Here is a 13,353-nt window from a genome sequence, read left to right on the forward strand (position 1 = left end):
ACCATGGGGAACCTTATCAAACACCTTACTAAAATCCATGTATACGACATCAACGGCTCTACCTTTGTTTACACACTTAGTTACCTCCTCAAAGAAGTCAATCAAAGTTGTGAGGCAGGACTTACCCCTCACGAAACTGCTGACTATCCCAGATTAAACTGCATCTTTCCAAATATTTCCATGATGAAACGTGTTGTACTCTAAAATGACAGATTTGAAATGAATCCTTTGGGTTATGTTTTATGTCAACTGCATTTCTCGGAGCAGATTCTACTGGGGAAAAACTGCAATTTTTACCAATATACTGATCAGGGATCCCAAGCAATAGTTAAAACCAAATGTTTCTATTGGGTCTTCAATTTAAATCTATTTTCATTGTAGATAATGAATCATGTTCTAACTTTTGTTAACTTTTACAAAATGATTGTGCCCTCTACATTCTATTTTGTTTAAAATCTCATTTTGATAAATGTTTCACTTAAATACAGTTTGATACAATGCAATATTGGTTAAGTAATGGGCTAATTTTGATCCCAGGTTTTAAGAATAAGGGAGCCTTCAAATTTATTTGCTAAATTCTGGCCTAGTCTAGCTAAATATAATTTGACCTTTTCATTCAGGCCTCTACATTATTTATTAGCACCAACTAAGGCATAAAGTAGTAATTAAAATATTCTGAATATACACTGGTGCTGAAGAGATTTTTTAAAAATGCTCAAGTTTGTGGTTGGTATCCAACTATTTATTTCCTCTTTTAGCAGCGCTAATAACATAGCAAGTGCGGTTTAAATTTGTAACTTAGTGAAGAATTGCTAGTTGAACTTGAAAGAAATAGGAGAATGAATATGCCATTCACCCCTTTTGGTCTGCTCCCCAATTCAATAACATAACTGACATGTTTGTGGCCTTGATTCTACTTTTCTGTCAGCCCCTGTACTGAGTCCATTTTGGGGATAAAAATCTGTTTAACTTCGCTTTGAATATATTCAGTAACACAGCCTCCGTCACTTTGGAACAGAATTTGAAAAACTAGCAACCATCTAAGAGAAGAAATTCCTCTTCGTTTCCGTTCTAAATGAAATACCTTTACTTTGAAAATGTATCCTCTTGTTCTAGATTCCTCCACAAGGGGGAAGCATCTTCTCAGCATCTATCCTATTTAACTCCCTCTAAATCTACATGTTTCAATAAGGTCACCTCTCGTTCTCTTGAGCTCTAGTGAATATCGGTACAGCCTGTTTAACCTTTCCTCGTATATCAGCCCAATCTGCTTAATCTTTCCTCATGAGACAGACCCTTCCCAGGACTCAGTCTAGTGAACTGAATTGCTTTGAATTAAGTATTGGCAGTCCTTGAACTTGCAACCCCACTGGAAAATGCATCTCGAGGCAAAATATTAAGTTAGAACTGATTTTTCCCTTGTTATAAATGGAGTATTGTTCCTATACCAAGGCTCATACCCTAATTCCAACAAAATAACCCATAATATTTTGTACTCAGTCAATTATAGATAAGTAATATATCAACAGTAACATATTGATATAAAAACAAATGTGTAGGTGTATACAGTACCTCTGCTGTACATTAACTGCAAATTATCTAAAAAGCACAGACAAGCTTTTAAAACCTTAGTGATTTGTTGTCATTCTTGGGCTCATGGGTGGGTCTGGACTTTGGTTGAAGACTTTGAAGGGTCATTGGCTGGAATCTTCTTGGCTTCAGATTTTTCTGGATTCTTCTCTGCTTTCTTTAAGTGCCCAAGGAGGTTTGGACTAATGTTTTCCTGTGTTCCTTGTAAATTTCTCTGTATATGTCCCCATTCACTGATGCACTGCATTCAATGTTGGGGTGATGTTCCTTAAACAGGACATGGCAACTTTCAGATGTTGAAATGCCTCATCAACATGGATGCTGTTAAGCTTTGAGGATGAATCTCTTCAGCTGTGGGTACATCTTCTTCCTCTGCCACTTTTTGCTGTTCCAATTCAGTGAGACTGTCATCAGCTAATTTTTCAGAATATGGTGCCAGCAACTCATCATCATCCTCTGCACTGTCTCATTTGAATTTTTCGCCCATTTCGGCAGCATTTTTGGTCACCTCTTCAACAGCCTCCATAAAGACTTTGACGTCATGCACAAACTGGGACACAATTTTCTTCAGGTATCATAGCACAGTAGTTAAGATACGGGACTAGCGAACTGTGGACTTAAATATGGTAATTTGGTGGAAAATTACTGGTTGACTCTTGGAGCAAGATTTTAACTCCTTCAAAACATTTGCAGTATTAAAATCAGACCTTGGTGTCCTTATGGAAACTATCAATGGACACGACATCTGGTCTTACCAGGATTATTCACAGACTCCGAAAAGATTCAGAATAAACTTTTGAAATCTTTGAGTAAGCACTGTCAATTGTTTCCTGTAATTTTGTTCCTTCACCTTGTTTCTTCAACCACAGCCCATCTTTCCACTCTTTAGAAATTACCTGTTTCTCTTAAATAACATTATGGATGCAGTTAGTATCTTGCCAAGGTTTTCCATTTGCCAAGTAGCCTTTCATACATAGTCATGTATGTGAATATGATCGTGCTATAGTGAATCTCATCGAGCCTCACCTAATTCTGAATTATATTTTGACAGCTATTTCAGACAACTGGTTGAACAGTTTGAGGTTCAGTTACAGCAGTACCGACAACAAATAGAGGAACTGGAAAATCACCTCGCTACTCAGGCTAACAGTTCTCATATGACTCCCCAAGGTTTGGATTATTAAAAAAGTTCAAATGCTTTGCAGTAAAGGGTAGCATAGTGATGAATGTTCACAAAGCAATATGTTCTACCATTTTACAATACAGTATCTGAATTCTGCAATGGATAGGTTTAGTTTTAATTTAGTTTATTTACTAGTGTCTTGAATAGGCTTACATTAATACTGCAATGAAGTTACTGTGAAAATCCCCTAGTCGCCACACTCCAGGGCTGTTTGGGTACATTGAGGGAGAATTTAGCATGGCCAGTGCACCTGATCAGCATATCTTTCATACTGTGGGAGGAACCAGACCACCTGGAGGAAACCCATGCAGACTATGCATTGACAGTGACCCAAGCCAGGAATCGAACCTGGGTCCCTGACTCTTTGAGGAAGCAGTGCAGGTTCATATGTTTACTGCAGGTTTGTTTGCAATAATGGAGTTAGATACTGTTTTCCCTTATCAAGGGTTAAGTTGAAACACACATTAAGTAACCTGGAATTGTGATTAAGAAAGAGCAAAAAGTCATATGCAAAAAGTAAATTCAGAGCATTGAACCCCTTTCCTCATTCCACCCTCACCCCCCTGATAAGTGCAATTTGTATTTCCTCTATGATATTGCAATTTCCAGAGGGAGACTTTTCAGATAAAACTTCAAAAACCACACAACAAACTTGCTCCAGATTTTGTTGAATCCTGAATAAAATGTCAGATACATTGAAACTGGAAATCTAAAATAAGAAATGAAATGCTGGAAGCACTCCAGTGATCAGGTCTCACCTGTGGAGAGAAGATGATCGAGTTAACATTACAGGTTTCTGATCCTTCATTAGAACCGTGTTAATCATCATTTAACATATCCATGTAATTAGTGTCCAAGTATACACAGCCACCGTTGGAAGAAAAAGCTTTAACCTTTCATAACAATTTTGTATTTATGTTTTTTACCTTGCAATCACAGTTTTAAAACATCATTGTATTGATCATGTCCATCACTTTTATCATTCAATTAAATTTGGCAGCCTCTCAATGTTTTTTCTCATGAAAACATTTTCAATTGTCAATCTATTATAATTTAAAATCTTAAGCCTCAGAATTGCTCCCATTCTTCTCCAAAATATCTTTGCCTCTTTGAATTTTTAATCAAATGCTCTTTCTCAATGAGTTGGTGTTGGGGAGCAGAAGAAAAATAATTGTTTAGCATTTGTATATTTAAGGACAGCTTGTCAGTAGTATTTGATGCTCATTATAGGACCACAAATCATCTTGCAGCAGGATGAACCTATTCAGCTCTGATTGGCAGTTTGTACAAGTCCATACGTGTGTCTCAGAATTTCCCCATTTATACATGTTTTGAATGAATATACAGAGATTTACATTCTAGTTTTCAGATAGCACTAGGTTGAGAGACGCAGTAAGTTGTGTGGATGGGAGCAGGAAGGGACATGGTCAGACTCGATGAGTGTGCAAAGCTATGGGAAATGTTGTTATCCATTTTAGATCTTGAAAAGATGGGGTGAAATATTTTCTTAATGCTGAGAGACGAGGGACTGTGAGTGGAGAGGTTTAGTATTTATGTGCACATCATTAAAGGCTGACAATCTAAAAGGCTAATTGAATGTTGGCCTTTATCTCAACGGGGTTGAAATTCAAAGGTGACAAAGTGATGACTCCTGTGTGAAGAGCTTTGATTACATTGAACTGACATATTGCATTCAATTTTAGATATCATGTATCAGGATAGTTATAACAGCCTTGGAAGTGGTACCATGGAGATTCACCAGAATGATACCACAGCTTAAATTATGAGGATTGGCTTGCATTTTGTTGAATTTAGAAGGTTGAGGGGTAATTTAATTGTCATGTTGGAAAAAAAATTCAAAAAGGTTAAGAAGGCATGCAGGATATTTTTAACCACGACATACAATATAAAAAACAGGCATGTTACCCTGGAACTCTGTAAAGCACTAGTTAGACTATAATTTGAAACTGTGTGGAGTTCTGATCACTGTGTTACAGGGGGTTTACAAGAATGTTTTCAAGACTGGAGATTGTTGTGAGGAGATCTTAGGTTGAGAAGGCAAGAAGTAGAAGTTGGCCATTTGGCCCCTTGAGCCTGTTCCACCATTCAATAAGACCATAGCTGATCTTTTCTTGGACTCGGTTCTGCTTACCTGCCCACTATCCATAATCCTGAATTCCTTTACTGTTCAACAATCTTATCTACTTTTTGCTTTTAAAAGCAAACAACAAGGTAGCCTCTGGATAAAAGCAAATTACTGCAGATGGTGGAATCTGAAACCAAAAGAGAAAATGCTGGAAAATCTCAGCAGGTCTGGCAGCAACAGTAAGGAGAGAAAAGAGTTGACGTTTCGAATCCAGATGACCCTTTGCCAAAGCTAAAAGCTTTGACTCAAAACATCAGCTCTTATCTCTCCTTACAGATGTTGCCAGACCTCCTGAGATTTTCCAGCATTTTCTCAACAAGGTGGCCTCAACTGCTCACTGGACAGAGAATTTGACAGATTCACAACCCTTTGGGCAAAGAAGTTTCTCTTCATCGCCATCCTAAATCTGCTCCCCTCTTATTTTAAGGCTATGCCTCCTAGTTCTGATATCACCCACCAGTGGAAACAACCTCCCTGCTTCTATCTTATCTATTCCCTTCATAAACGTATCTGTTTCTATAAAATTCTCCCTCATTCTTCTAAATTCTAATGAATATAATCCCAGTCTTTCCTCATAAGTCAACTCTCAACTCCAGAATCAACCTAGTGACTCTCGTCTGTACTCTCTCCAATGCCAGTATACCCTTTTTCAAGTAAGGAGACCAAAAACAAAAGGGAAAATATAATTAAGTTATGAAAAGCTTCAATAGATCTGTTTCCCTTAAAGAAGCCAGTTGCAACAGTATAGAATGAAAGTAATTGGTAGAAGGATTAAAGGGAAGTTGAAAACTTTTTAACCCATGGGCTAGTGGGATGAAAGACTGAGCTGGAAATGAGAATAGACTGGATAGTTCTCTTCTGGCTGACATGGACATGATGGCCCAAGTGGCTTCCTTCTGAGCAGCAAACTTCTTTAATTATTTGACTCCCTGATTAAGTCCTGGAAATTTTCTTGGATAGCAGCTTGTAGAATGTATTTTCCAGATAAAGAATTTATTTAGACCAGTTGTTCAAATGGAGACCTGCACATTGGTTTTGTCAGAGACGAATTTTATAATTTGAGATAAAAGCTATTTGTTGAATTTGAAGGAAATCAGTGCTAAGGTTTGTATACGTTTACTCCTGTTTTCATTTATCAATATCAGGCCATTTCAGGTCAGAGGTAGGAGTGTGTTTACAAGAGTAAAGCTTCCATTTTCCTAACACAGTGCCTTGTGTCAATTTCTGTCAGGACTGAGGGGGAAATAAAACTTCGCTGTGTCAGTAGATGGGAAACTAACACCCTAAACAGGAGAATCCTATGGTTTCGCCCAACTTCAAAAAGGAGCTATTTTAGCAAATATTAAACAATATATACTGGTGAAGATTTGAGATGAGAGAAACCCTCAGTAGGTAGCGACCAATTATTTGTAAATTACTTTGTCCTTGAATAGAAAAATAAATCAGTGTAATATTTAGTTGGTGTCATTCTTGTGAAATGTATGGATTATGTTGATTAAAATAGAGTTGTTTGGCTACCATTCCCTTCATGATAAAATAGCTAACAATGATTGGATGTGAATAATGACCAATGAATCATTGGAGTGTTCCCGTGAACCATGCCTCAGCAAGAAATTCACACCTTTGCAGAGGATAGGAGGACATATGGTAATGAGCATTAGATGAACAGAAGATTTTATTGATTTTTGCTGTTTAACCATTTTTGTCATTCCTACAGACTTGTCTCTTGCAATGCAGAAAGTATACCAGACATTTGTTGCCCTGGCTGCTCAACTCCAGTCAATACATGAAAGTGCAAAGGTAGGGCTTGAATTTGAATATTTGCTTATAGTCTCAAAAATCCTAAAACAGCTCATACTTTTGAGGACTAGCATTATGTAGTAGCTACTGATAATATTTAGTAGGACAGAAAGGAATAGTGTGCTAACTTCTGTTTTTAGCATGTATTCATGAATACAGCTAATATATGTGAAAAATCTATCACAGGCAATTATGTTGCCTCTGAAGAAAATATTGCTGAGATTTGATTTAATGTATTAAAATCAATGGTTATGTCACCATATGCCATTTAAAAATACATTGTAAAAAAACCTTATAGCAACTACTTTGTGTCACCAGAAACCAGTGCCTGAAGGTGGTGCTGTAATGCCACCGTAATAACAGCCATGATGTGGAATGGGCCTCAGTTTGTAAGCCATATTCATATCGTTGTTATTGAGTGGCTCTACAGAAAATTTTTGCCTTGTTCCTTGGGTATCAGCTGCTGTGCAAGGAATACTTTAGTGTTTCATGGCTTTCAGTTTTTTATAAATTGGATGTTTCATTATCAAAATGATTGCAGTCCCATTAAAAGCAGGAATCTCTTGGGTTTTGAAAAAGCCAGTTCTTGTACAATTGAGCCTCCTTGGCACTGAACTATGCAAGGCCTCTTTGAAGGACTAATGCCCCTAAAATTATAGTTAATTACACTGCTAAAAAGCAGCCATGAGAACTTTTGAGGATCCACCTTAATGCATAAGTACCCGAACAAATGAGGAGAAACGGTTTCCATAAAGATCAGTAACCAATTTGAGGTAAATGATAAAAGAAACAAAGGCAACATGAGGGGAAAAGCTTATCTGCACTAAGTTGTTGGGATTAGGAATCCATTGGAAGCAAATTAATAACTTTCAAAAGGAAATTTGACAAATACTTGAAAACTTGCAGAATGATGGAAAGAACAGGGAAGTGAGACTCATTGGATAACTCTTTCAAAGAGCCAGCTTAGGTATAATGGGCCAAATGGCCACTTTCTGTGCTGTATCATTTTGTGATTTTCTACATTTGGTTATATTTCATTTGGGAAGGGAGAAACTGAATCTGCGCATAACAAACCCACAGCACCATCATTCACAGTCCTGATTAATTAGTCTTCTATGGTATTATACATGATTCGTCAAGACCAAGTGCTTATACAGGTCAAGCAGCATTGTGGAGGGAGAAACTGGTTTGGAGAATGTGGTTGGGAAGGAGCAAAGGAGGAATGGAGTGAAAGGGAGAGGAGAAGACGGTGCTTAAAAGTTATGAGATCACGTTCCTTGGTTTTAATTATAATTGGAGACCATGCAGTTTTTGTCTGATGTAAAATTGCCCCATTTCCACCCTCGGAGGTACTCCAATGCTCACTTTTCTAAATGCACTTATCCCATTTTGGGGACTTCCCTAACCACCTCTGCTGTAATACATCTACAGACTTGTCCCTACTGAGTCCCTCACTTGCTGCTTCCCCTCTCTCACCTACTCTTTTACCCTCTCATTGCTGCTTTGCATCTTCTATTTGCTCCCCCACCCTCCCTTTGTTTCTCATTCTCTCCTCTCATTTCTGTACTACACTCATTCCTTTTACTCCAGTTTTCCTCTCCAAATAACTCATCTTGACCTGCACATTGCACCTGGTCTTTTCTAGCTGTGTTCAATGCCGTGGAAGATCAACTGGTCATGATATGATGCAATGTGGTTGATCGGTTTTTTTTTGTGCAACAAATTCCCAGTTCGTTATTTTGTAGTGAAATACTATTAGAGACTTGTGATTGATATCATAATGTAGTTGTTTTCAATGATGGATAGATGTATTTAAGAGTGACCAAGTATTGTAATATCCTTTATTTGTTAGCTCATCAATAAGTAATCTATTGCTTTCATTCTATTATCTTCAACAACAAAGTAAGCCTCTTGTTTTACTTGTAATATTGTTTGGAGTTATGCAGTGGTGAAACTTATTTTTCTTCAGATTCTAAGAGAACAGTATCTTGGCTATCGGAAAACATTCCTTGGAGATGCTACTGATGTCTTTGAAGCAAGGCGTGCTGAAACTAAGAAATGGCAAAACGCTCCACGTGTCACAACTGGGCCAACTCCCTTCAGCATACCAAATGCAGCGGCAGTTGCCATGGCTGCAACATTATCACAGCAGCAACAGCCTGCTACAGGTCTGAATGTCTTCAAGTTATAGATGAATAGTGTTGAGACAAATATCTGGTTGCAATGGGTAATACCCTATAGTGAACAACTATATTGCTCTTTCTTTCTTGTCTTCCTGGATACATCTCCATGGTCTTACTGCTGTATTAGAAAGCAACTAAGACTTTGTACCTTTTTTGTATTTAAATAAAATGATTGAGATAAAATTAAATATTGATACCTGCATATAAAACTACTAGATTATGATTATGCAGGGTATACAAAGCAATAATCTTAAAGCTACAAAGTACTTAATCTCTTAAATTGATGTTACGAAGATCATTACTACAGTAATTTAGAAAATGTGAAGTGACTTTTTATACTGTAAACATGACTAAGAACTTAGTTTGAAGTGACCAGTGAGGCTTTTGAGTGTTGAATTGTCGAGTCGCCAAATTCTGACGGATTTCAGAAAATTTAAAATATTTATTATAATTAATGTTTTTGTTCAAAAAAACTTGATCAAAATATAAATTTAAAGGATGGCTAATAGGTGAATTTCGGGCATCTTTAGTCCTGTGTTGTTTTGGGTTTGATTTTTGCTTTAACCCATATGCTTCATACTACTGAAGGATAATATTTCATACCATATCCATTATATTTATACAATGAGGTATTTTTTCCCCATTTATTCAAAAAAAGTGTTGTATAATATATTGGTATAACAATGTACTCTGCAAGATATGGATTTGTGCTTGGGATCCCACTTGGTATATATTCCCGATCTGAGATGAAAGGTGACGAGCAGAGGCTAGACACTTTTCCACAAGGATATCATTTGAGGAGTGGTTCATTCCAACCTAATTGCTCCTGCAACCCAGTCGACAGCATGGAAAACTTGTCGCAGGCCATGGCAGATCAGATGCCCACCTTCTTTTATTGTCAGTGGCACACTGGGTTGACAGGGAATTTTAAAACGGTCATGTTTTGTGTTGGAGTAAAATACTCCTCGATACCCATTGCAGGTCCTATTCCAAGTACAAATAGGTGCCAGAGGTACAAAATTAAACTGGCGTTTTTTTTCTTTAAATTGAAGTTTCAGGGATATAATTCTAAGAAAGTACAGTGAATAAAAATACCTTGTGTATATCTTCTGTGAAGGTGCAACAGAAGTTTATACCAGGCAGGTTCTACAATAGTATTAATACATGTAGGTGTTTTTTAAAATAAAATGTAATGAGGCACAGCAGAAAGTAAATTATGTTTACAAAAGAAAGGAGGTAAAGGAGTAATTAATCAGTATTAATATGCTGCATTTTCTTATACTTGCACCAATAAGATTCTGCCTTGTTTAACATATTCCAAAGCAGCATTTAAAATGCAAGTAACTGAATTTGCCAATCTCAACCACTTAATCTTTCAGTTTTGTACAGTTTTAAATATTTATTAACTTGTTAACCCATTCCCCACCAGTAAAACTGGCTGTTTAGTATGTGTGATGAATCAAAATTAAGGTTCTCTAATCAAATGTGAAAAGTAATCATAAAGTAATTGCTGTTATTAACTGGAGTTAACAGCAATATAAACATTTAATTTAAGTTGCTAAGGTATTTACAAAATGAGGCTGCTAGAATAATGTGCAGGTAAGTTTGTGTACTTAACGTGCTAAATTTTAATCAGTAAATACAATTTTTATAACTTTGCTTTCTGATGAAGCAGTAATAAAATTGTTGTTCTACTGAAAAATAAGGTGTCTTAATGGCCAAAAAAATCCACATCTGCCTGGTATTGTAATGTTACAAACGCACTATGCGACACTATTTCTTTTATATACAAACAGACAATGCCACAGTTGCCTTCCGTATAACACTAGATTATGACGCTGGTTTGATTATGAAATCAGTCTTTGTAAATTATATATTATACAATACTGCAATATCTGTAAAATTGTTATGTTAAAATCAGTTGTGCATTTGGCTTTTCTCATTGTTCATTGAAATCTTTATATGATACAAAGAGACAGTTTCAGTTTACTTGACCTAATATGGGGGCTGAATTTTTGAATAATGGGGAAGATCAAATTTGCTTAAAATTCTTCAACTTGAACCATCTTTTAATTAGCATAACAACAAATATCTGAAAAAGTAGATACTAGTGTTCCTTATTTGAATATTCAAAAATGTTTTGCTGCATGTGAACTCCATTTTTAACTTAAAATATTTATCGCTAGCCACAGCAATTTAAAAAAAGTATTTTATATATAATATAAAATTTGTAGTTGTGTAAGAATTGTCAGAAGTTTTAAGATGAAGCCTAAATAGGCACATAAAATGATGCTGTCTCTTTACTTAAGGATTTGATCCATAATTTGCTTATGTTTCCTGGCTTTTCTTTTGGCTTAATTTACAATTTTCTAGTTCTTCGCACCAAATTCTCTCTTTGACACTTAAAAGTCTTCTAGAATATCAGACTACAAAAGCAATATTATGTTCTACCTTTTAAGCAGGGCAAAATAAGTAGTGTGTTTGAACTGTGAAAGTATGGATGTGTTTAAACCTACATTTGGAGTGTAAATTCAGTGGTGCCTTTCAAACTGCGCACGCAAAGAAATTCACTTCTCGTTTGTAACTGCCTTGAGAACATGGATGATTTATTCCCTCAGTTTATAAAAGGTTGCCTAATTTCAAACTGTAGTGCACTAAAATCGAGATTATAGCAGTTATGATTTAAAAAAATGAAAATTGCATTGTTATGTTGCCATGTAATTGAGATGTTTCAAAACTAAACAATAAATTGAGCCATGAAAGATCTTACTGTCTTGCTTCTTTATGTATTTTGTTTATTTAAAAAAAATACTAAATTGATTCACAATTAAGTGCAATGCATGTGTAAAATCTATTGGGGTTTGTCACTGGATCTCAGCTGCTGATTTTAAAAAGTAACGTTTAGGACACATCATTAGCTTGTGCTGACCATTTGTGTGCTATAGTACTAACACACAGCTTATGAAATCATAGGGAAAAAGTAGTTGGTAGAATAGTTTTGATAGGGTTTTATATTATTCAGTTTGTATACCGTTAAAGTAGATTGATTGGCCTAGACAAAGTTGAGTTAAAACTTAAATAGCATGAATATGGATCAATCAATTTTTAACATCTGTTAGGTTAACAATTTTTGGTTCAGTTTTAAACTGATTATTTTTAGATTAAGACTGAACATTACTGTTTGATACACTTGTCCATTGTTAAAGAATAACAAGTGTGGAAAGTTCTCATACTGGAGAGTTTTATATATTCAATAAAGCTATATCTAAGAGTAAGGCAAATTTTCTGATCTTTCTGTACTAGGACCGCAACAACCTCTGGGCGTTAATTTTGGAACACCGTTTGTCTCAGGTATTGGAACAGGCTTGCAGTCAAGTGGCTTAGGTTCTTCAACCCTTGGAGGTACCATTTTTAAAATCTTTTAATGTATAATTTTCCATTTTAATGCTTTGAAAATGTCAGTTTTCAAATGCACTGATCAATTGGCGATGACGAAATAGATCCAAAATGCAAAGATTCCTTCTGTAGAACATTTTTTAAAAATGCTTTCTTTAAAGGGATGTTGGTTATGTTTGTTCTGTCAAAACTTGATTATCACAATAATAACATTAAATGTTTAAACTGGCTTGATATGTAGCATATCTAGAATTTGGGTAATGCCTTATTTTCATGTCAATTTTTAAATTAGTGTCACTTAAACTTTTTTTTTTAAAGACTTCCACTAAATTTGATGCATAATCTCCCCTTTGTATTGTGCGCACCTGCCCTTCATGAATCCATGCTGCGTCTTACCAATGGGACAAATTCTCTGCCCGTTGAAGTGGTGGAGGCTACCTCGCTAAATATTTTTAAGACGCGGGTTGATGTGTTTTTGATAAGAGAGGGGATTAAGGGTTATGGGGAGAGGGTGGGATTGTGGAACTGAGCCACGACAGATCAGCCATGATCTTATTGAATGGTGGGGCAGGCTCGAAGGGCCAGATGGCCTACTCCTGCTCCTATTTCTTGTGTTCTTAATATCATAGACTTTGTAATTGTTAATTGACCATATTTGGGCACAATCGCGCAACTCAATTTAACAAATACTTTTTGTGATTTTCACAATGTTGCCCCCCATTATCAGGGCAATTTGAAGATTACTTGATCATTTCTGTACCCATTATAATTTTGTGATTTTCATTAATTAATTTAGTTTTAAACATTTTTTGAAGTACTTTCAACGGATGCAGAATTTATTTAAGAAATCTGATATGGTGGAATTGGCTTTTCAGTCATTTAAAATGTTTTCTCACTCTAAGGCAATTGCAATCTTTATATCTTCTCCTTATTCCTTTTCTGAAAAACATTACAATCACAAGTAACCAACATTAGAGTTGACCAGCAAACTGAAGTAAAAGCTGGAAACAATAGAAATATACAATGTTCTGTCAATATTTGAACCAAGGGATAAA

The 13,353-nt window shown here is 35.9% G+C and overlaps 1 protein-coding gene across 3 annotated transcripts in view; it reads left to right on the top strand.

The window, feature by feature from the left end:
- nup58 (nucleoporin 58) overlaps positions 1–13,353 on the top strand; it is a 53,679-nt gene that overhangs the window by 27,410 nt on the left and 12,916 nt on the right. For all 3 annotated transcript variants that reach the window (XM_080197356.1, XM_080197357.1, XM_080197358.1), the window contains exons 11-14: positions 2,642–2,760; positions 6,637–6,719; positions 8,689–8,887; positions 12,206–12,304. In XM_080197356.1, coding sequence (XP_080053482.1) covers positions 2,642–2,760; positions 6,637–6,719; positions 8,689–8,887; positions 12,206–12,304 — 500 coding nt within the window. The remainder of the gene's footprint in view (positions 1–2,641; positions 2,761–6,636; positions 6,720–8,688; positions 8,888–12,205; positions 12,305–13,353) is intronic.

The sequence above is a fragment of the Carcharhinus amblyrhynchos genome, chromosome 10 (genome assembly GCF_965287045.1).
Source record: "Carcharhinus amblyrhynchos chromosome 10, sCarAmb.v2.hapA, whole genome shotgun sequence".
Taxonomy (NCBI): Eukaryota; Metazoa; Chordata; class Chondrichthyes; order Carcharhiniformes; family Carcharhinidae; genus Carcharhinus; species Carcharhinus amblyrhynchos.